The following is a 25,565-nucleotide window of genomic DNA, read 5'->3' as shown; positions in this document are numbered from 1 at the left end:
AAAAGAGATTTAACTCAGATTACAAAAGTAAAAAATTATTAAATGTCCATGAGAAGGATGCAATGCTAATGCAATAGTAGAAATAGCATGACCATTGGACAGTGAAATGGTAATTGGGTCAGCAGGGTCAGACAAAAACAGGTGGAGAAGAAAAGACACGTTTACTGCAAAAGCATTAAGAAATAAGGCGACGAATTAAGTGTGAAACCATCAGAAACCCTTTAGTCTCCAGCTTTTTAATCAGTCTCCTACCCTGAAGTGTGTTTTGCAGAGATGGACTAAAAATGAACTCCCGAAACGTACTGCCAGATTCTGGAAGATGAATTCTTCAAACAGTGCTACAATAGGATGTGGTGCTGGTCCTTCAAGAGTCACTCTCAATCTGTCTGTCTATAAAGCCTATAAAAAACAGTCTTCATGAATCGTACAACACTTCAGCTTGTGATTCCTGTTAAGTGGGGGTCATTTTTTAAGATTCTTTACCTAACCTAAGTCTCTGAGATCCTGACACCTTGCTCTTCTGGAGACTCCAGGTAGGTTGCAGTTCTGGAAAATGGTGGTGTTGGAGACTAAAGGGTTCCTAAAGGTTTCACACTTAGCCTAATTCTTCATTATTTAACAGTTCACATTTTATTCCCCACCTGTTTTTGTCTGACTGACTGCTGACCCAATGAGCATTTGAGCACTGTTCAATTGTTATGCTTATCTGCAATTTCTAGTATTGCATCCTTCTCATGGGCATTTCATTTTTTTATTTAAAGAGTTATATCTCTTTTTGGGCTTATTTTATCTGTAAAAGGAAACATGCCTAATAATTATGCACACCTGAATATAAGACGTTTTTCAACACCTATTAGGTGTACTGTGAAAACTCAGGATAAGAGAAAAATAAATCTGGAGGTATGAAGATGGATTCATACCCCAAAGAAAACTTTAGGATGACCATGGCACTCTATAGAATTAAAAGGCCTTTATTATCAGATAACTAGTACATACTGTACAACAAATGATATTAAAACAGAAAATGTTGTTTAGGTGGCAAAGTTATTTTGAAACAACACCAATGTCAATGGTAAACTGTGCAATGCAGTTCTAATAAAACACTACTTTATTAGACATACTGAGGAAAGATGCCATTGAAACTTTTATGAAGACAGTCATTTCCCTTCAGATATACATTCAAATAAAACTCCACGGATCTGCACTAATCACGTGACTGGTCTATTTCAGTGTCAGAAAGAGAGTTTGCACTGCAGGTTTGGTTTATGTTGCCTTTAATTGAGAATGAGAAGGTGACATCACGCGTATCACTCCGCGTTGCATTGTGGGAAGGATTCGCCATCTTGGTAGGATACGCTATCCGTTGTCATGGTTACTTCGACCGTGAGACCGAGAGAAATAGCGACAGAGAGAGAGAGCAGCTTGATATTTGTTTGCATTTTTGCGATAAGGCACAGTTTCTTGGAAATAAATGAAGAAGGGGGAAGCAAAAGGAAAGGGGCTCTATCGGGAGAGACTAAATAACAACACAAAGCAGCGTTATTTAGAGAAACTACTTGACATCAACATGGACCCGTACGACCTGCTTCAGAATGGACGAAAGACCCAAAGCACTACCACCTTTCACATACGCTGACATAGTTAATTACCTGGTTTGTTTATGGTATCAGTGACTAACGTTACTGCCTACACAATGCAAGAGTTCAGAAGCTTTAAGTCATTAGAAGCTGAACAAGTCTGTTGCGGGTGCAAGACTTAGAAACCCCCAAACTTGTAACGTTAAACTGCGAGAGTTCAGTCATACTTGATGTTTCATTCAGGCCTCATTCATATGTGGAAATAAATCTGATATGAATCAGATAACGTGCATTTGCACCTGCCGTGCAACGTCCAGCGGACAGATCGGACATTCCCCTGTCAATGCGAATCGTATGTCATTAAAAAAAGTGTCTTTTTAAAACATTTTGCGGTACAGATCTATAACAAATGAAACAACTCTAGATGAATAACAGAGTATTAATTTCGTTCGTTTGTGTTAAATAAAAGGCGAACTGTGCTGAAATGTGTTGCTTTTGAAAGCAGGCTTTGTTTGCTGTTGCTGCTGTCAGTTTATTGACAAGCAGTTTCTCTAAACTGGCTAGCATTGTTATTTAGTCTCTCCCGATAGAACCCCTTTCATTTCTCTTCCTTCTCCATATCTTCCAAAGAAACTGCCGCGTATCGGTCAAATGTAAAATGTAAACAAATACTAAGCTGCGCTGTCTCTCTTTCGCTATTTCTGGAATGTTTAGTCGCGCCTCTGTGAAGTTCTGAAGGCGTTGCCCCTGGCAACCGATAGCGTCTCCTACCATCATGGCCGACCGGCTCAGACCCCGCCCAAATCGGCACGTGACTCCTCATTCTCAAAAGTATTTTAGTCATGTAGGCTACTTTAAGCTGAGGGGTAAAAAATACAACACATCAATAGGATTAACATAAAGTGATGATCCTGTGTTTGTCTGACACTAATGACATGCTTGATGTGCCAATTTACAGAAGATCTCAGACATCAGCATAATGAATGAGGTGAAAACAGGGACTACTGAACGAGATAAAGATGCTTTTCAGCAGCTCAGTTAAACGTTATGGCTCAGTCATTTTGTTTGTTAGACTCTTAATTTGCTATTTTTTAGTTACATGTTTTGTTGTTGTTGTTTTTGTTATGCCCAATTCACATCAATCCTTAAAAAATACTTAATTCATGAGGTTCGTTCAAAAACGCTCATATACATCCAGTAATGGAACAACAAGTGATTGAGTCATTGAATCAATCATTCAAAACTATTTAGAAAAATAATTTAAAATATTTAGTCTATAACGACTGTATTGCAACAATTGGCTTTTTGTCAGAGCATCTAGTAAATTACATGTTATTTGGTTTAATTGTATATTCAGAATAGTGGTTTCTATTTTAAACAAAACATGATTCTTAATGTATCCAGAATACAGCTAACTTGAAAGGGTGCCATTACTTTGACAATACAAATGTACAAATATTTGTCACACCAATAAAGAACCTGCAAACAAACTCACTGGATGATGGATATGCTTTGCTCACTGTGACACTTGGACAACGCTCCTTTATATGATTCACTGCTTCTCTCCAGTATGAACTCGCTCGTGTGATTCCAGTGCAGACAAACCTTATTCACGATATGAGGGCTTGCACTCTGGAGCTGGTTAATGTTAAACTCTGTAATCTGGGAACATCTCTCACCTGCAGACTAGAAATATACTGCATCCGGAGAAAATATTCCACATTTGTCCTTCATTCACGATCGTTAACAGCGTCACTTTCAGCCTCAACTAGTGAAAGCGTCTTCCGCGCAGGCGCAGTGCGCGATGTGATGTTTCTTAAAGGGGCCGCATGTTATACCTTTGTTTTCAAAGTGTTATTTCATTCATAAGGCAATAGTCAGGGATAGTAAGGCAAACGATTTGCCCGCTTTTTAAAGTAAGATTAACTAATTACAAATAGCAGTTTGAACACTTTGCTATAATTCTATAAATCTATGGCTGCTACTAGTCAATCATTATCAACAAAATCTATATTGAATGCAAACAGGTAAAAGTGAAGCCACTACCGGACAGAGTCAGTCTAGACCAATGGAGAGTCCTGCTGTGTTCAAAACACACATGATTTCTCTCATGGTTCTCTCACTTGTTTTCAGTTTAAACAATCACAGTTAAACGCTTTTTGTCAAGACAAGATGTTTTTTCTGTTTATTATCATAACTGCATGTACTATCAGAAGACAATATAGTAAACTTAGTAAATAAGTATTGTCATAGGTCTTTTCCCTAAACCTAACAACCCACCTATAATACCTATACTCTAGCGCGCCTATATATTAACGTTAGCTAAGTTCACACTTCAGCGCCCCTCCAATCGACTACAGCCGAGTCTAATCCTATAATTCCAATTTACTTGTTTTCTTGCTTACTTGCTAACTAACTTACTTGCTTCCCTAAACTGACCTGCTGCGCAGCAGTAATAACAGACAGACCTCAGCAAATGCCCTCTAAATGCTTTAATAACGGCCGGGAGATATTCACGAGCAGTTCTCAGGAAATCTCCCAAAAAGAAGCAATAAGCAAGGACGTGGATCTCAGACAAATTCCCTTGAGAATCCCACCAGTTTACACAAATTCAACAGTTTTTAAAGAATAGTGGTATGGAAAAATGACATGATACATAACATAATTTCCCTACAATTTGATTGGTTCTTCATATGCAAACTCTTCTGTTACTAGGAAACAGTAAACTCTGTTTTCTTCATTACTTCATAATCACAAGTTTCCAAACCTAGACATTCTGTCTAGTTTCATTTCCCATATTTGTTATTTTTACACTAAACAGGGGTATGGCAACATAGAAACACAGAACAGAACGTTTTAGTACATAGTGTGTTTCAAAGTGTTAGCATGTTAAAGCTGCAGTCCGTAGCTTTTTTTAGGGTCAAAAATGATCCAAAATACATATTTGAGAAAATACATAACCAGCCAGTGTTAAAAACTATCTGCTTGCCGTAGCTCGATTCAAAGCGGTAAGCTTGTAATAATGTTTTTAATTCCAGTGGTACTGGTGGATCTCCGCGGGAGATTCGAGCTTGTCTTTGCGTCATTACGTCACATCTGTACACATAAAGAAGAGTCTCGGCTAGTAGGCTATATTGAGTCATTACGTCACATCTGTACACATAAAGGAGACTCGGCTAGTAGGCTATATTGAGTCATTACGTCACATCTGTGCACATAAAGAAGGAGACTCGGCTAGTAGGCTAAATTGAGTGTGAGGATGCTGGAGGTGGAGATTTATAGCCTTTTCTCACAGCACTTGATATAATTAAACTTATCAATTTGATGGCGGATCCAGAAAGGTTCAAACGACAATCACCAGTTACAACTAGAGATTCACCCGCTGTAAAATGCAAAAGACTTCGTTCGGACTTTCATAGTGGCTAACTTACAGAAAAAGAGACTGCAACCGGACCCATGCGAAAACAAGGATAATATCGGAAGGACATTACATGTAGTCACGCAATCCTGACGTTGTTAACATTAACAATTTGGGAACAAAGTATAATTTGCACGGTTTTGCGTGATATGATAACTTATAAGCGATTGTTAGATTTAATCAGCGCGATTTACTGCAATGTCAGAACCAGAACAAAAGTGGATGTTTCTTACTAGTTCAGATGACATTTTACACTGAATGCCAGTATCCACACCAGCGCGGTGATTGACAGCTGCACACTCTCCTCAAACATTGTGTTCATCCGCGCTGTGCCGTGTCGAGGGTGTTGAAGTACAACTTACGTAAAGTTGATAATTCCGTGAATGACTGCAATTGCAGATTTGGCGACAAAGAGGAAAAACGCCGGACTGCAGCTTTAAAGGTGCTATATGTAACTTTTCTTCTAAAATGAATCCTTTTTTTATTGCCTGTGTGTGAAGGGGTTGTAATCACACATTACAATGATCCACTTGTCGGGTTTTGCTATTACCTCTGAAGGCCAATATTCCTATTTCTATGTGAAGTCTCCGGGTCGTATTTTATGCGAAAGCCATCGGATGTGACGTGCATGCGCGCTCCCGAGCCTCTCTCCTTTTTATATACAGTCTATGCGACCGACGGCACTGCAGCGAACGACATGGAGTCTGATAACACCAAACAACGACCTGCCTCCAGCACAACACACACTCCAACACAAACTCCACATAAATATAAAAAACAAAAATGTATACTGAAATCTCTCAGGCCAAACGTGAATCGGATCGACTTAGGACGAAAACGCGGATCAGCATCGGCAGAGCGTTTGAATTATGGAGAGACCTCCGCTATTTTTATTGTGATAAATTACAAGTTTTCAGATATGCTGAAATAATGGTAAACTGTAATGAAATAGCAAGGTAAACTACAACATACATGAGACATGAAATGAATACAAACGACTATTCCAGGATAACAAAAAGTAGGTGCTTTAGGATGTAACTTGTATTTTATGTACTAGATCTACTGTCTAACGTCACTCATCCCACTACTATCATATTGTTTATAATTTTCAGACATGTTCAGTACAGTAATGTTACTTCCTACGATCTTACTGTTACACTGAAATTGTTCAGTCTAGTTCACTAACCGTTTTCGTTATCACATTATTCATTCATCTATGTTGACATTGCTGATTGTGAAAGATACACGAATAGTTAGTGAAATGCCTTATGCTAGATAACACCACATGTCGGCTAAATGCAGTCAATGTAACGTTATCATGGTATGAGCATGGAGCATTAGTTCAACGTCAAGCTGATAAAAGTAGTCTATTATAACGTTGCAGTGGGAGTTTACATGAGTTTCCAGCATGTTGTGTGATGCTTTCTCCGGTGTGTTGAAAGTCTCAGTGTGGCCGGTACCATGAGTGCTCACTCTTGTGTTCGAGCACGAGCGCTCTTGTAAAAATTGGTTGCAATCTGAAACAACACCAATAGAAGTCGCTAAAAAATACATATAGCACCTTTAATTAAGGTTAGATGTTAGAAACATGGATCGACATAAATAGATCTAATTCAAGATACACAGATTTTGCAACAAAAAAAAAAAAATATATATATATACATACACTTTTGAAGCCTAACCTCTCAAATATTTCTAGTCTTCCATTCATTTCAACAAATAAAAAAATAGACAATCTCAGTATTTTATCTAGCAGATTTTACCTGCATGTATTTGATATAGAATTGAATGTTGATCACTTGCAACAGTTTTTCATGTGAGTTTGAATGTTTGATAAATGTCTGAAACTCTTCCCACACCGAGTACACTGGAATGGCTTCTCTCCAGTATGAACTCGCTCGTGTTCTTTCAGGTGTCCAGACTGAGCGAAACTCTTGTCACAATATGAGCACTTGTAAGGTTTTTCTCCAGAATGAATTCTTTGGTGCCGATTCAGATGATCAGCTCTAGTAAAGCTCTTCCCACAGTCACAACACACATGATCTCTCACTTCATTATGTGTTTTCTGGTGATGTTTTAAACGGTTCAGTCTTGAAAAACTCTGTCCACAGAGAGAACACACATAAGGCTTCTCATCTGAATGAACTTTCAAGTGTGATTTTAGATGTGATGACAAAATAAACTCTTTACCACACTGATCACAGTTAAATGGTTTTTCTCCAGAATGAATGCGCAGATGTTGTCTCAAACCTGTTGAATCTTTGAAACTCTTCTCACACTGAATACAGTAGTACGGCTTCTCTCCAGTATGAACTCGCTTGTGTGATTTCAGAGATCCAGACTGAGTGAAACTCTTGTCACAATATGAGCACTTGTAAGGTTTTTCCCCAGTATGAATTCTTTGGTGCAGTTTAAGTTGGCCAGCTCTAGTAAAGCTCTTCCCACAGTAACAACACACATGATCTTTCACTTCATTATGTGTTTGCTGGTGCAGTTTAAAACCGTTCAGTCTTGAAAAACTCTTTCCACAGAGAGAACACGCATAAGGCCTCTCGTCTGAATGAACTTTCAGGTGTGATTTTAGATTTGATGATGAAATAAACTCTTTACCACACTGATCACAGTTAAATGGTTTTTCTCCAGAGTGAATACGCAGATGAATTTTGAGTATGTATGAAGATATGAAACTCTTTCCACACTGAGTGCATGTATAGGGTTTCTCTCCAGTGTGAATTCTCATGTGCACATTAAGGTTTCGTTGATTTTGGTAACTCTTTCCACACTGTGAGCAGGAGGGCCGCTTTTTGGCTTTTGTTCCTTGAGTTTTGAAGTCACAGTGTTTCTTTACTTCATTCAGTTCTTCTCTTAGCTCTGTTATTCCCATCTGATCTAAAATGAACACATTAAGTAGTTATAATCAGTTTAAGGAGGATAATTTTTAGGAAAATTCAAGTGAACACAAGCAGACAACAAAAGAATAGGTTTCTGTCTGTGTGACTATAAAGTATCAGATCGTTGACGTTGAAGGTTTGTTATATCATTCTCATTAATTTGAATAATATAAATCAATTTGACATTACTTTATACAACATTACGATAATTTAAGGTTAGAATCAATTAGATACATTTCTAAATCATTTATCATCAATGTACTACTTATTTCACAGCCACCAAAGCAGTCAACAATGAAGAATCAAGAATGGACACCAACCTGTTTGTTCCTCAGTATCTTCATGTTTTATTCTGGATGGTTCTGGATCACTCATGTCTTCAATCTCCTCTTTAATAAACTCCATCTTTAACAGTCACACAGATTTCAGCTGCTACTCCTGGAGTTTGTCCTTCTCTTGTAGGATGATGGGAATATTCATTTATTGGTGAATTGTTGTGGGAGGGGCTTCACTGCAGGTGTGAACTGTGATCACTGTGTGATACTGACGCCTACAGGACCAGATCTGGAAAAAAAAATTTTTTTAAAGGAATTTATACTGGATTACTTTAACAGAAAACACATATGATCCATTTTCCCACCCTATTCTATGGCGAGACGAGCTGCTTATATAGGCACATGCCCCGCCCCCTTTGGCAGGCTGTGCGCTCGGTTCAGGATGCGCTCCGATTGGTTTGTGCAGATATGCAGCATCACCATTGGTTCATGCAATTCTCAGCACTGCGTTAATTCACAGGTACAATATGTAGAATTTTTGCAGTAAAATATCCAAAAACCACTAGGCCAAACCACTAGGCCAAAAACGCTCACACTGTTGTTGTTTTGTTCAAACATTATGGACCATGGCAAGTAGGGCTGTGTATCACCAACAATGTCACGATACGCATCGCGATACTAAAGCCACGATACGATACGTATCACAATATCAATTTGGAATTTAAATTTATTTTGAGCTCAGTTTAGTAACAGTAATATCTGTTTATTGAATAACCAATGTTATAAAAGTTGTGATAACTGAAAAACAATTTAGTTTTTGTCATTAAAAAAACAATGAGTTAAATAAATAAAAAAGCTTACAATGGCTCTTCCTTCTGCTTTTAAAGTCTGCCTCAATAACTGAAATGACAATTATAGTGACACTGAAGCAGAGATGCTCACAAGTCTCTGAGCTAGAGTCCAAGTCAAGTCTCAAGTCTTTGAGCTAGAGTCCAAGTCAAGTCTCAAGTCTCTGAGCTAGAGTCCAAGTCAAGTCTCAAGTCTCTGAGCTAGAGTCCAAGTCAAGTCTCAAGTCTTTGAGCTAGAGTCCAAGTCAAGTCTCAAGTCTCTGTGCTAGAGTCCAAGTCAAGTCTGAAGTCTCTTGTGGTTATAATAAGTGTTGCATCACGTACAGCGACCCATCCAGGCTGCATAGAACACTGCATATCTATATATAAGTAATTCAAAGCATGTAATATGTTATTATGACTCCTTTATCTATTAGCATAAAGTAACAGCTTTGATTTTGGTATATAATCAGTTTAAACAGGCTATTGCAACATGACAAAAACACCATGAATGCTTTACTTTTATGTTAATATCTGTATTTTGCCGTGAAAAAAATTGTGCGATCTCTCAGCCGCGTGTGGCTCGTGATTTCCAAGCCCCCGCCATCACTTGCAGATCCATGTAGGCTAATGTGCACTGCCTACACAACTAATCATAGCTTATAAACTACTGTAAGTCAGCAACACATCCCAGACTCTCAAACCATTGTAACATTATAACTAAATGAAACAACAATTATCCTGTAACCTGTTTGCAAACAATGTTAAAGGGTTAGTTCACCCAAAAATTAAAATTCTGTCAGTATTTACTCACCCTCATGTTGTTCCAACCCCGTAAGACTTTCGTTCATCTTCGGAACACGAATTAAGATATTTTTGATGAAATCTGAGAGCTGGATCACTCCTCCATAGGCTTCTTCAGGGATTGAACTTGCCGGCCTCGAAAAGTTATTAAAGACATCGTTAAAATAGTCCAAGTGACTACAGTGGCTCAATCTTAAGTTTATCAAGCGACGAGAATACTTTTTGTGCGCAAAAACAAACAAAAATAACGACTTTATTTCAACTATTCATGTCCTTCTCTTTGGGCCTCTAGTCAGTTAACGTAGTGTGATTCCGTAGAGCTACGTCACAGTAGCTGGTCATGTGCGTGATGCATGTGACGTACAACAACAGAAGCTTACGCTATTACACTAGTGAACTGACTCGAGGCCCAAGGAGATGGACATGAATAGTTGAAATAAAGTCGTTATTTTTGTTTGTTTTTGCGCACAAAAAGTATTCTCATCGCTTGATAAACTTAAGATTGAGCCACTGTCACTTGGACTATTTTAACGATGTCTTTAATAACTTTTCGAGGCCAGCAAGTTCAATCCCTGAAGAAGCCTATGGAGGAGTGATTCAACTCTCAGATTTCATCAAAAATATCTTAATTGGTGTTCCGAAGATGAACGAAGGTCTTACGGGGTTGGAACAACATGAGGGTGAGTAATTACTGACAGAATTTTCATTTTTGGGTGAACTAACCCTTTAATAATTAACGTAATGGAAGCCAGCGGCACGTAAATTATTATGACCACCACAAGTTTGGCAATTAAACAAACGCTCATTAATATTTCATAAGGAAGACAGTCAGAGTTAACCTCCCGTTAGGGCTGCACGATTTGGGCCAAAATGATAATCACGATTATTTTTATCAATATTGAGATCACGATTAATTATCACGATTATTTGTTGATTTTAACCAAAACAAATGTTATTGTCACATAGGCTAATTATAACTGCTTTCACATTATGCTACATTCCTGCTAATGTACAACTATGTGCATCAAAATAAAACAGGTCCTCTTATTCACCAAAATTCAGTGCATCTCTTTAAAGAATAAATAAAAACAAATAAAACAATAAAGAAAATGTAGCAAAACTTCAACAGGGCACTATTTTACATTGTGTAAATATAAAATAAAAATATAAACTTGCATTGTACCTGCATAATGGATGTGAATAAAACGCACAAAATATACAATCAATAAAAAACAAATATTCCATAACAGAATGTAACCAAATGAGAACATTTCAAGGCAGAACTAAGCACTTAGCACTATGGAAGTTCGATTAATGGATGAAATTCAGAGTCATTGTTATTTGACGCTTAAGAAATGTAAAATGTTGTGGTACAGTGTCAGTTAGGGATGGCCCGATACCATTTTTTTTCAAACCGATACGAGTACGAGTATTTACATTTGTGTACTTGCCGATACCGAGTACCGATACCGATATTTCTACCGCAAAAGTAATAGGCTCCCAGAAAAGAAGACGACTATTTTAGAACACAGGTTAGAAGACTGTTTTTATTTTCTTCTCTGCTTGTTTCAACAAGTCTAAAAATAAATAAAAATTAGTAAAATAATAAATGTATTAACACACAAACCACTGTTAATTTAACATAAAAGCAAGCAGGCTACTGCGTGCATGGTCTGGCATGACTGAATGCGCGCAAAGTGCGCTCCCTTAATAAATCCTAAAAGCTGACAGTTCATCGCGATCTCACACATCTCTGTTAATTATCAATGAAGCTGACTGCACAATCAATCTTTCATAATATCCACACTTTGTTTGTTATAATTAGAGGATTTGCCAGCATACAGAATTCAGCACTGAACAAAAAAGTCCGTTTTGAGCGGTGAGGGGAGTCTATCTTAAATGCTTCTCATTGGCCATTGCGTTCCAGAAATCAACACATATGTCTGTGATTGGCTACATCGCTCAACGCTGTAACCATGTTATGAATAGAAACTCTGTCCTGTAAATCGTTTCTATTTTGTTGTAGTTGTTCTTGTTGCTTTTCTGCAAGAGATGAATAAAAATCTTTTAGTTTTTATGTTTTATTCATAGATATTTCTAGTTTGCAGGAGTCCCGCGAATCGTTTTATTCTCCCGTAACCCGCACACACAGAGTGAGTGCATTACCGCCCGCGCGCGCGCTCGGCCATCAGATCTGTGATGCGTCTTCAGATGTTTAATTAGATTGCTGGTGTTAAACGAAGTACTTTCTTTCCCTCCTCTCAACACCTTAGCTGAACATAACTCACAGTCTGCCTTGCTGTTGTCATCATCCCTTATCTTGAAATGAGCCCAAACCGCCGACATTATACTTTCCTATGCCTCAGTTCACCTCGACAAAGCACTCGCGGCGGCCAGTTTCGTTTTGCAAAATGTACGTGGTATCGGTGCGTGGTATCGGCAAATTTTTATGAGTACGAGTACGAGTATATTAGGACAGTATCGGCCCGATCCCCGATGCCAGTATCGGTATCGGGCCATCCCTAGTGTCAGTGATTAGTCTTACTGCATAAATTGAATCTTATTTAATCCTCCAAAGTGTATGTGCTTGAATTATTTCTACTTATTAAACAATAGTTCAAAACAAGAGTTTGTAGTACTGATTATTGGAGTCCATTAATCGAACTTTCATGCCATATTAATATGTAGTATGTATGTACCAATTTACTAATGCTCACACTCGGTCTCTCACGCGCACCGTCACTCGGTCTCTCTCGCGCGCAGACACAATCGGTCTCTCTCGCGCGCTGTCGCTCGTACGCAGACACACTCGGTATCTTTCGCGCACTTTCGAGCGCGCTCTTGGACACTCGGTCTCTCGTGCACTGTCGCTCGCGCGCAGACGGTCTCTCTCGCGCACTCGGGCTCATGGAGGCACGTGATCAGACAGTGGTTTACGGAGCGCTAGATTGGCTTTACAAAAAAAAAAAAAAACCTTTGATACGGAGTGTTCTGTGAATGTAATGACGCATTTTAAACATCGCTCGGTCACGCGAATTTGATCGTGGGAAGCCAAAATCGCGATCGTGATTAAAATTCGATTAATCGTGCAGCCCTACCTCCCGTAACGTTAGGTTGTAGCTAAAGCAAGAAGCAAGCTAACGGTAACGTTAGATGGTCAATGCTGAGCTAAACATGTTTACTGACCTCAGGGTGTGTTTCCAGATGCCTCATGAAATTAGATGTGGTTGAGCCAGAATCTTTTATCCTGATACCGCATATTTAGCATTGAACGCTTCTTTTGTTTGAAGTTTTTAAACCCAAAGCTGACAATGAATGGCACAGCAGCGGCCGGTGCAGTTGACATGTTTGTTTGTTGTCCTCTTATGTGTGGTCGCGCGCGCGCAGCCGATACGTAGTACGTGTTACGTAGGCAGGTTATAGGTAACAGAGGGAGGGGAATAACAGCGAGCTCATCAGACGTTTCCTAAAAATAAACATTGTTCACGAGTCCCGCAGCTCGAGTCCGAGTCGAGTCTGAAGTCTTTCGAGGACGAGTCTCAAGTCGAGTCTGAAGTCACTGTGTGTGCGACTTAAGTCGCACTCGAGTCCGAGTCTCAAACTCGAGTCCCCATCTCTGCACTGAAGCATGTCTACACTGCTCAATGACTAAACAAAACTTAAAACATTCCATAAAAGCAAAAGCGGTAACAAATTAAATTGAACTTAGTTTTCTCAAACTATTTTAAACACCTAGTATTTAACAGGTCTTAAATGTTGGAATGTGCACCAAAGTCATTTCTTCTACGTTGAAATCATTTTAAATGATTACATTTTCAGATTTTTATGCAGAAACAACAATTGATTGACATGCTCAGGGTTAAGAGAGTGACAGCAGAATATCTCGCTTAACTTCATCAAGCGGGGAATTGCCTTTTCTGTTAAAAACTTTTATGCTTATTTAAGACATAACCAACTGTATTTAGAGGATACTTACCAAGACCGAAATTTTTTGACATTTTGCGTGTTTTAGTCTGTTAAAGCGATATAATCTTGCGAGCTGTATGGGAGGCGGCTTTACTCTAGTCTATGAGCACGCAGAGAAAACCAACTCTCAGAGAGCGCGCAAGTACTGAATAGTTTAAAATCGTTTGAAAACTGTTAAGACTTAAAGACGCGCAAATGGTAAACTTTAGTCACGATGCAATGCTGGCCCGATTATGCAAGTGAATATTCCGTCATGTCCCGACTCCTAAACGCGAGCGTGTAGTTTCACCGGCTCCAGTGCTTGACGCTTGCCTTGAGCAGCCCGTTTTGAGAGACGCAGCACCATTGAACTCGCTCTGTTTGTGAAATTGCGTCTCGCAGAAAGTTTTAAAATTACTGATTTGATTTTATAATCTGTGTGGAAACATTTACTAATACAACCTACATGCTAAAGTGAATCAATGTTTGCGGGAATTTCCCACATTATAAGTGGGAGAGCTGCGGGAATGATTAAAATTATGCACAATACCCGCGCCGAAATTCGAGCCCTGAATTGGCTACATTCAAAAGCACAACAGTATCGATATGGCAGCTGCTGTATCGATACGCGCATCGCCAGGAGTTCATGACGATGTATCGTTGTATCGATATTCTGAGCACAGCCCTAATGGCAAGCAGACTTTAAGACAAAAACGAAGATCAACATCTTTCGAGATGCCGAGAGCTCCACGTCCGCGACTAACTTCGACTTGACAGAGACGCGAGTGTTGCATGCACTTTATTAGACAGCTGAGCAAATGTACATAAAACTAATCAATGTTATTTAGTTCAGGGGTTTTCAAACTTTTTGTGTGTGTGGACCACTATTTGTAATTAAGAATTTTCGCGGACCACCTCATAATACACATAATAAAATATGTCTACACAGTCCTACCTGAATTAATCCACACCTCTAAATAGGCTAACTAGCACTAAAACTATAACTGGTCACTAGGGGTGTGACGGTTATTATATAACCGTGAGACCGACGGTTATAGTTGAACACCGTCATTAGAACTCTATAACCGCCAAAACCGTGCTATTAAAATATTTTTTACAAAAATGTTTTATCATAGAGAATGTTTAAATACTAATATCAGCTTACGAGGGAAACGGCAGCGGAGTTAGTGGTGCTTCAGAGGCTGCTACTGCTGGAGATGATTCGGGAGAGGTCTGTGCACCTTTACCGATCAGAGCGCGCGCTGACACGGAGTAAAGCCTTAATTGTTTATACTCGACGCATCCGCACGAGCGCGAAGGTGCGCACGCCGCACGGCAAAAATGAGCGTTGGGTGCGCAAGACCCCATTTCTCTTGGCTGTGTGCACGGCTTTTTTGTAACAGCGCGCGCGGCGCCGCATCCGAGGATGAACGACTTCAAGCCGAATCTGCCCGAGCATGTACGTCTCACGCAGTTTGCGCGTCTAAATGGCAAAGTTCATTGCAAAGTTTTTTTGTTAAGGTTTTGTTAACTGTGTGTGATTTATTTAAAACAAAGCACGTTCATTGCAAAGCACTTTTTTTTTTAAAGGATTCATTTAATGGAAAGCACATTCACTTCTAGTTGTCTTGCTGTTCATTTTAAATAAACGTAGAGCGAGTAGCTAATCAGCGTCCGCTTGTTTATTCAAACTAAGTTGTCCTATAACAGACGAACAGTTATTCAACCGAACGTCCTATAACCCCCTCCCCCCCCCCGCTCCCTTCCCGACGACGGTTATGTTACGAACCGTCACATTTGACTCGCGTCATAACCGTCATCACCAATTCAGAAAACGGCACACCCCTACTGGTCACCACATCAGTACAACAAGCTTGTTAAAGACAGTTTACTGCACACAACGGCTGCCTTTGGCGATTTTAGGGGATTATTAACGTAAGTCCTCAAAAAGTAGGCTTGAGTTTGTCCACTTAACAGCACATCCGCAAAACATTTCAGAAACACGAGATCAAGAAACTAACATTAACTGGAAATTAAAATAATAACAGGCCTTATTCATTCCATTTATAAACATTTTGTTTCACATAGGCCTAAACTGCCTATAAAGGCTATGGCATGTGATGTGATAATGAGAACATATTTGCCTCTGCCCTATACACATTTAATGAAAACAAAGTAGGCCTAACGTTAGTCCAGGTTAAAAATAAAAGAAAGTTGGCAAAAGGAAAAACCATTGGAGTCTATTTGCCAGCCCAATATGAACGTAATATCCTCCTTTGTCACCCTCCACATCTTTCCCTTCCTCTTTGTATCGTCTGTCTAATATAGGCCTATATTAAAAACAAACAACTAAATAAATGCTCACCTAACTTGTTGCTATTTATTCACAGATCAATGTTGTGGTTCTGACGACACTGAGCTTGAACGTCACGGCCGAGCGCCACTAGCCTATTTTAGTAATCACAATAACTTGACAATTTAATTTACATTTTATATAAATATAGGCCTACATATTCTTTTTACTTTTTTTTAATGGGAATTTCCTGGTAAAATGAAGGTAAAAAAAATATTATTTTATATTTTATTTTGCCTTTTCACGGACCACCTGCAGTACCCTCATGGACCACTAGTGGTCCGCGGACCACAGTTTGGGAATCACTGATTTAGTTCAACATGATGAAATGTTAGAATATGATCTGTATGTTTTTCTAATGTTGATCTAGCTTACTGCTAGTCTCATACAGCCAACAAAAAAACTAACTAACAACATTCAACACACTCAAATGCCGTTTAGTGTGATAGTGTTAGAGCAAGTGAAACAGCGCTGCATTACCTCAAGTTTAATTCTTTTAATAAACTGACCTGTGTGAGTATTAATTCAGCACTTGCGTGTAGTTCGGTAGAATGAAATGTCCTTATTCCTTTATATCCGCGGGACTCACGTTGCGTGTGGCGCTGGTATACGTCTCTCCAGTGTTGGGGAGTAGTTAACTACAAGTAGCGACGCTACTAACTTAACTATATTTTTCAGTAGCTTGGCAGTAGCTCAGTTGCTTTTTAAACAGTGTAGCTTTTCCACTAGCTAACTACATTTTGCAGCAAGTAGCGGTGTAGCGCGAGCAAAAGCTACATTGTGTTTTGTTGAGCCTGCGCGAATCAGCGCGATGCAAGGATATTCTTCTTCTTGTTAGATTACAAACTAATTTGTTTTGCCATTACCGCCACCTGTTGTTTAATCACGCATCTTGCGGCTAACGGTTCACTGACGTACAGAAGACCTCAAGCACAAATTTAAGGACTCACATACAGGTGATTAATGGCCATTTTAAATGTATTAATTATCCTGCTTTGTTGCTCTCTATGTTACATCAAATTTCTATTTCTGATTTAATTACAATGAACCGCCATGATCTGTCCGCCAGTTTGGTAATGAACATAAAAGACCACTAAAGTTTGCGCCATCGTGTTTGTCAGTTGAACAAAAAATGTAATCTTAGTTTGTTTATCGCACGACAAAGGCTTTGATCTAATTAAATTGCTGTATAGATTTGTTGTGACTGGATCCAGAGCGAACCGAACTGTGCTCACAAGCAGCTTGTGATTCAGGTTCTTCTTTCACAGTAAATTCTGCGAGCTCCATCACTGCATGTGAGCGAGTTTAACGTGCATTGTCAGAGCCACATGTGAGCGATTGTTCAATGTATTTTCTTGCCAAAATGCAACCATCTCACAATCGGTATTTTTGAGAAAAAGTCTATACGTGCAATTTACGTTGATGTATATTTTGTTCTTGCAATGTTGTATTTGTTGCAATTTTGCACTTTTGACAAACAGTCTGAGATATTTGAGTGTTGTGTGTAATAAAACAATAAAAATCATAATTGTATTGCATTGTTTTAAACACTAAATATTTTACTTAAAACATTCCTCAGACACTTATTCAGTTATTTATAATATATGTTGTTCAAAAAAAGCAAAAGTAGTTTCAAAGTAGCTAGCTACTTTTTGATCGTAACTTGTAGTGTAGCTAACTACTTTTCCAAAAGGGTAGCTTGACTGTAGTTTAACTACTTTAACTAACGAGTAGCTTGTAGCTTGTCAAACTACAGTTTCAAAGTAGCTTCCCCAACACTGCGTCTCTCATTAGCAATCGCGCCCTGCTTCACACCACAGTCATGTTAAAAACATCAGTGTATTCACTCATCCATAAAAGATCCATCAGCTTGACGACAAGATCCATAATTCCGCTTAATGCTTTGCGTCATCAAAATACCCCTTTGTTATTGTGGCGAAAAATCCTACATATTGTACCTTTAATAAAAGGCTGAAATAATAGGAGAAAAATTATCAGGCACATTGATTTTCTGATCATATTTTTTTCGAGCAACATTTTACCAATTTCAAATTCCATTACTATTTATAACTACTATAAATTTTGTATTTTATAATTTATAAGTGATATTTAATTGTACATGAAGGCTGAAAAGAAAATGCCTTCTATTCATGTGTAAATAATTATTAGCCATCTGATAATAAAGGCTTTTTAATTCTATAGAGTGCCATAGTCATGCTAAAGTTCTTTGATGGACTACTAAAAAACCAAGACCATAGAGCACCTTGAAAGTACTACAACCTTTGGAATATAAAAAAAACACTATAGGTGAATAATAGTTTATTACATAAACATATTTGATACTTGTACAGTAAGGGAGGTATAGTCAAAATTTCACCTGAAGTCAGACTGATCACTAGGAAAGCACTACGCACTTTGGAACATGATAAAACTTTGTGAATTACTATAAGTTTTACATAAAACAATATTTGTGTACTGTACGTACAGACAGTCCCTAAAGCAGCCTAGGTGAATATGCAGCAAATATCAAACCTAAGACTAACTTTACCCCACTTGGCAAATTTTTAGGAAACCTTGACTATGTTCGTGTGACATGGCACTGTCTTTCAATAACTTTTCAGTGGTTACCCAAGTTAAACAATTGAATGTTATTAAGCACTCTCCAAAGCAGTGGCGTGCACAGACCTCCTCAGGGGCGGAGGGACCAAAAAGGGCACTAAACATTTTTTATGTTTCTTTCCTTGGCATTCTAAGAAAATATGTTGATACAATTAGAATGCATAACACATCAAATTAAAATAGGGAAATTATGATAATATTACTAAATATTATTTACCAAAAAAAAAAAAAAGTGAGAATCAAGAAGGTAATTATGGAAAATTCATTTTTAGTTTGGTTGATGTTGTAAATTCAATGTATGTATTATATGTATGAAAGTGTTAGCTATAATAAATCAGTAACACTTTACATTAAGGTTTCATTAGTTAACCCTCTGGGCTTCTTCGGTCAAAAATGACCGAAACAGTATACGTTTTGAAATGTTTAATTTTTTTTGCTTCATCGGAGGGGGATGAAACTTGGTGACTTTTGTTGTATTACCTATGTGAACACACAAAAAAATCAAGGAGATGATTCGGATATGTTAAAGGGTCGTAAAAAAAAATAGTCACACTTAGCTTCCTTTCGGTCAAAAATGACCGACATAGGAAATGAATGGGAAATACGAAAAAATAGGAAAACTCAGAGAAACTTTTGGTGGTACAAACTACAGATCAGCCACTGTGCAGAAAAAAGTGTACAGCAATGAAGGGGTGACACTCTAAAACATCAAGAGTGCAAATAAGACACCCCCCCCCCACACACACACACGCACGCACACAAACACACACACACACACACAGAGAAATGAATAGGAAAGACTGTAACAGCAAATGTTGAGAAAAAGCTCAATAAAATAAAAAATTAAAAGAAAATACAAAAGATAGGCTACTCTTTCTCGCTCAAATGCACACACACACACCAGATCATGTCTAAAACAACAATATGACTCAAAAAGCCTTTCTATGTATTTATATAGGAAGCCTACAGGCGGTTACGGCCATTACACACATTTATACATTTTTACTTATCTAAAAAAAAAAAAAAAAAGTAGTCTTTTAGAACAGTGGTTCTCAAAGTGGGGTCCGCGGACCCCTGGTGGTCCGTGAACTATAGCCAGGGGGTCCGCGAAATAATTTATAACAGCCTACCGTTTTTCCCGACTATAAGTCATGTTTTCTTTAGCATCTGAAAACTTGCTATTTATTCCAACGTGACTTATATAATGCATTTAATGTCAAATAATAAAAAAGTAGGCTCTTAAAGGTTTCTATAGATAGATAATCTATCTATATTTCTTATGTCTGTGCGTCAAGTATTCGCTGTGTTTTGGTCGATTTTTGGGCACGTGCGCCAGAAAGGAGACGGAGACGGCAGAACGCGCATCCTGTTGTGTTCTTTATTTTTAAAAGGCATGACATTTTGTAGTCATTTTTAATGTAGGCCTATACACAAATAAAAAAATAGACACTTTGCCGTTTTGAATGATGTACTCTTATCTGTATGACCATAAATAAGAGTATTCCTTTGTTTCCACTGCTGAGGAAAAATCCAAGTGTTCGCGCCGGCGTCTCGTGTGCGCGCACAATATGTCAGTTCTAGCACTGCTAATTTGACATCAAAACCTGTTCATTGTCAAAATAAAATACTCACCGAACTTATAAAAAGTTCTGCTTAATTTAATTTGTCTGTTGCAGTTGTACACTATGAAGGCAGTGACGGTCAATCATATACTGTCGACTTGCTATTGTTCCAATCTCATTTCTCCAAAATGTGAAGATGCTGATACGTGTAGGCCTATATTGGGACTGAAGCATGAAGCTTTCTTTACATAAATAGTTAAGCATCCAAATGTTAGGCTACATCGCAAATATGGAAACTTTGGACCGAATGAGAGATGCACGAGCCCAACGTCTGCAGTTTCAGTTTCGATTCAACTTAATTCGTTTAGAATTGATGTTTTAAATAAATGTTGTCTGTATACTACTATTATTATTATTTGTATTATTATCTATTAATAGTATAATTTTTCATTCTCGTTTTGTTCTGAATACCATTAATTTAAGGATTTGCTGTGGAGTGAGGGGAAGTAGGCCTACTACGCCTCAAGAGCGCAACAAAGTAGGCTATAACACACTCAGGTGCAACTTATTTTCTGGAAAATACAGTAAATTATAAATTTGTGCATAGGGACAGTGTCGTATACCCACAATTGAGGTCCCTGAGGTCCGGGCCTCTGTAATTTTTCTATGTGTATAATGAAAGTTGTGAAATAATTGCCTAATATTAACTCTAATTTGGTGCTGCAAGGATATTAAACATCGCGATGATAACTGAGCTTCTCATCTGAGCTGCTTCAGCAGACTAACAGCGCTCGTCAATGTCAAAATGTTTGAGTCGGAGATTAAATCAAAGTAGGCTGGTTTATGTTCACAGAAGCTGCAAGCCGAGCGCGAATTTCCGCATGACGCTTCAGTTTAAATCGCTAAACTAAACAGCTGTTTAAGATAGAAGTTTTAAACGAACGACAGAAACAATCAGTTTGCAAAGTATCAACCGGGAAAGGAAATATAGGGGATAGCGGGGCACAACGTAAATCCCAGTTGTGCAAGTGGGTCATGTTGTCACACTGCGTTACAATGAATATGTTTTGAACTATGTTGTATATGTGTTCGTTGTCAAACTCAAAAATTAGTTTATTTTTAATTATTTTAAAATGCCATTATTTTATATGAAAAAGTTAATTGTATTTTATTGAGAAAATATTTTTGTTTGTCTTGTATATTTGTTTGATTAGATCAGATAACATTTTAATCTGTCATATGGTCATGTTACAATGTGCCCCACCTATGGGACATGTTGTCACATTGCACTTCCATTCTTTCTGGGTATATCAAGAATAAAAGTACAATTTTTGGCCTTAAAAACACCTTAAAATGCACGTGTAGATCAAGAAAATCTAAAATTCCTCAGGGGGGCATGCCCCCGGACCCCCCTAGCAAGATCACTTTTGGGACCTCAGTATGCTATTTAGAAAACCCTGCAAATGACCCTGGGTGGAGACTATTTGTGTCAAAATATTTAATTAACCGCTCCCACATTAACTTTAGGCTCAGTCACTGTTATAAATATGAGGGGGTCCTTGGAGATGTTTTTCCCCTGTAAGGGGTCCCTGGCTCCAAAATGTTTGAGAACCCCTGTTTTAGAATATCTAAATATATATCTAAATAAAAAAAAAACGAATAAGAGAGAGAAATCATGTCTAAAACAGCAATAGGAATCAAAAAGCATTTCTATGTATTTACATATGGCGCTTTTCCACTGCTGGTACGGCTCGTTACGGTTCGGCGCGACACGGTTCGGCTCGCTTCGCTTTTCCACTGCTTGGTACGACTCGGCTCGGCACGGCACGGCTCGGCTCGCTTTAGCTCGGTTTGCTTTTCCACTGCAGTTAGTACCGCTTCAAAGTGGGTGGGATTATAGTCGGACCGCTATAGTTTATCCGCTCCTCGGCAACCAACGAGACGAACGTCTGCACTTCGTCCACTGACCACGATTCAGCCATTTCTTTTTTATGGAAGTTTTCTTTCTTTCTTTTTTCTTCAAGCAAGTCAAGCAAGTAGTTTTAAAACAGGTGCTACAGCGGTGGCTGTTGTCTACTGGCTATTTAAATCTAGTGGGTTTAGTGTCTCGTGTCGCAAATACAATGACGCTGATAGTGACGATTCTGTCTGTCTGACCAATCAGTGACCTGTAGTGTTTTCACGTCACATTTTAGTACCGGTACGGTACGCTTGGAACCTCAACAGACCAGGTACCATTTAAAGCGAGCCGAAGCGAGCCGTACCGTACCGTACCATGCAGTGGAAATGCGCCATAAGTGAGCCGTACCGAACCGAGCCGTACTGTACCATGCAGTGGAAAAGCGCCAAAGCGTGCCGTACCGAACCGAACCGTACCATTCCATGCAGTGGAAAAGCGCCATAAGTGAGCCGTACCGAACCGAGCCGTACTGTACCATGCAGTGGAAAAGCGCCAAAGCGTGCCGTACCGAACCGTACCGTTCCATGCAGTGGAAAAGCGCCAATAGGAAGCTATGGGCAGCCTACAGGCGGTTACAGACATTACACACTTTAAAACATTTTTAAAGCCACTGGATGGCGGTATTCTCACTTGAATTTTTTTTTTGCCTGCTGCCAGCATTATATTTTAATGTGCCACGTTGAGTTTTTTGATTTTTTTTTTTTTTTTATATAATAATAATAAAAATAAAATAAATTCTAATGGAAAAAAATAGCTCATAAAAATTATATAAATAATGCAAAGCATCATAAAAATCTTTAAAAATTCTAAATAATAATAAGAAAATATTATTGAACAAAAATATATTTGAATGGTTTTACTGGGGGAAAAAAAAGTTACATTTTAAGGCTTCAGTCTTTTTTGACCGAAAGGAAGCCAAGTGTAACCCCTAAACAAAGAAGCCCAGAGGGTTAAATAAGTTAACATTAACTAATAATGAACTGCACTTCTACAGCATTTATTAATCTTAGTTAATATTAATTTCAGCGTTTACTAAAACATTTAAATCAAAAGTTGTATTTGTTATCATTAGTTAAGGCACTGACTGTGACATAACATGAATAAACAATTAACAGTTGTTTTATTAACTAAAATTAACAAATACAGTAACAAATGTTAATTCATACATGAAAAATGAACAAATGAACCTTATTGTAAAGCGTTACTATTAAATTAAAGATATAAAGTCCTTACAATTTAGAGTTGGACATGGACTTAAGATTTCATGTAACTAGATGTATTCCCCAAGCAGGCCCGGCCCACCCAATCAGAAGCTTGGCCCACCCTGGCCCCACACCACATAACAGCCAATCACAAAATTGGTGCGATATTCAATTCCCAACCCCCTCCTTTTTCCCTCCCAGTGCTGCCAACTTAGCGCCTTTGTCGCCATTTTTAGCGACTTTTCAGACCCCTTTAGCGAAATTTTTTCAAAAAAGCGCCTAGCGACAATTTTAGCGACTTTTTGGACAAACCTCAGTAACCTCCAAATGTTGCCAGTACTGTCCTGCGAGCACGAGGTCTTGCTTTCTCCCTGTCGTCACTATAGCTGCGTCTCCCCTGTTCAGTGAATGGCTGAGAGGAGCGCACAGCCGCTGACAGACGCGAATGATCAGTGTTTTTCCACGGACTTATCACTTTGTAACAGTTCCACAGTGTTTTCACTGTTACTGGCTGACTATAGCTGTTTTGTAGTTTTCTTCCTTGTCACCAGGGGGCAACGCCCTCAGGTAAGGGGGTTTAGAATATGGATATGAAGTAGAATGGGTGATCTGGCTTTTAAAACCCAAGGGGGTAATCCATCAGCCGGAAACTGAAGTCTCCCCGGGGCCGCCATTGGCTAACAAGCCTTCACCTGCTGTTAGCATTCCATTGACTCCCATTCATTTTGGCGTCACTTTGACAGCGAATAACTTTACATCTGAGGCATTTAAAGACTCCATTTGTCCATTGTTTAGTTCTAAAGAAACACGACAATGTATAAAAGACTCCATTACCTTGTATCTTACGTTATGGCCCCGTAGAAGCCGTTTTTATAAAAATAGGCTAACGATTGCGTCATAACACGCGACTCTCTGTCGCACAGTAGAGAAATTACCGTATAGACAGAAGTAGAAGCTCGCTCGCAATCGGGGGGACGTGGAGGCATAAAGTCAAGGGAGAAGCCCATAGAAAGTCATAAAGTTGCTCCTGCTGCTAGCTCATGAACAGCTAATACTCACGATCTCCGGCTCTGCAAGATTCGGAAGGGAATGATTCAGATTCCGCTTGGCACCGCTACTAGAAGACGTACAACTGTCAGTCAGGTTGCTCACGTCACATCCACGTCGTCCAGATCAGTTTGAGCCTGCGCAGTTCGCTTGGCAATCAGGAAGTCAGTGCTTCTATTTGACTTTACTTTTCTCCGTTGAAGTCTATGGGGTCGCTGTGTCCATTTCTTTTACTGTCTATGTTAAAACCATGTGGTGGCTCGATGGGTGGGTCACTCTTGTAAATTAAGAGGGGTTTTGAGTGAGGCTCAACTGTTATGCCTCTTATGGTTACTCATTGAGGAACAGTGTGTTTGCAATGCTCAATGTAGACCATATATATTTCCTCAATTGGGTTTGTTTGGCGTACTAGCCGGAATCATCGAATTCAACACGGACGCAACCCCAGCATCAAATCTTCTTTGGGTGGATTAACTTGGTGGATTATATTTTTCCTTTTTCAATTTTGCCTTAGGACTACAATTTTTGACTGAGTGAGTTTTTTTTGCTGTGATGAGACTGTGGCCGCAACTGAACTAACTCTGAACTGAACTATGATGCACTGACAATTGGATTGATCATCCCTGGATTACAGGTTCATTAGGTCCATTACACACATTATCCAAATTATTATTTTATGATTTGGTGTTTAAATTCTTTTGGACTGAGCTAATATCAAAGGACTCATTGGACTTGGTTTTGAGTGATTGTAGAGTATTATTGCTTTATGGTATTGTGATATATTATTTTGATATTTCTTTTGAGCTGGTGTTTGGCAATTATATTTGGATGTGGTTCCCCCCTTATATTTTTTGTGTTTCATTTTGTCTTTGAAATAAGACGAGTGTTACAACTTATCTGCCTTTCTTTTGTTTTATATTTAAAGAATTTAGTTTGACCATTTTAATTGTATTTCTTTTCTTGTGCTTATTACTTGTAACAAGTTACTTGTAAGTAACTTGTTACTTAGTTCGTCCGGTTCCCTAACTCTCTCAATTCAGATAATGTTCCACATATAGGCCAATAAAAAATGTAATCATTCACTA

At 38.7% G+C, this 25,565-nt stretch overlaps 3 protein-coding genes across 3 annotated transcripts in view; 1 reads left to right on the top strand and 2 right to left on the bottom strand.

Moving 5' to 3' along the window:
* Positions 1-25,565, top strand: part of LOC130101150 (gastrula zinc finger protein XlCGF7.1-like) — a 260,846-nt gene that overhangs the window by 44,099 nt on the left and 191,182 nt on the right. The gene's annotated exons all lie outside the window — the stretch shown is intronic.
* LOC130101133 (zinc finger protein 239-like) overlaps positions 1-25,565 on the bottom strand; it is a 122,734-nt gene that overhangs the window by 75,597 nt on the left and 21,572 nt on the right. The window lies entirely within an intron of this gene.
* LOC130101165 (zinc finger protein 420-like) overlaps positions 6,721-25,565 on the bottom strand; it is a 70,941-nt gene continuing 52,096 nt past the window's right edge. Inside the window, exon 5 of the mRNA XM_056266752.1 lies at positions 6,721-7,884. Within this exon, the coding sequence (XP_056122727.1) occupies positions 6,791-7,884 (1,094 nt within the window). The 3' untranslated portion in view covers positions 6,721-6,790. The remainder of the gene's footprint in view (positions 7,885-25,565) is intronic.

The sequence above is a fragment of the Rhinichthys klamathensis genome, unplaced genomic scaffold (genome assembly GCF_029890125.1).
Source record: "Rhinichthys klamathensis goyatoka isolate OS25496 unplaced genomic scaffold, OSU_Roscu_1.1 h1tg000253l_1, whole genome shotgun sequence".
In the NCBI taxonomy this organism is placed as follows: domain Eukaryota; kingdom Metazoa; phylum Chordata; class Actinopteri; order Cypriniformes; family Leuciscidae; genus Rhinichthys; species Rhinichthys klamathensis.
The sequence above is the reverse complement of the archived record's forward strand: the minus strand, read 5'-3'. Positions and strand labels throughout refer to the sequence as shown.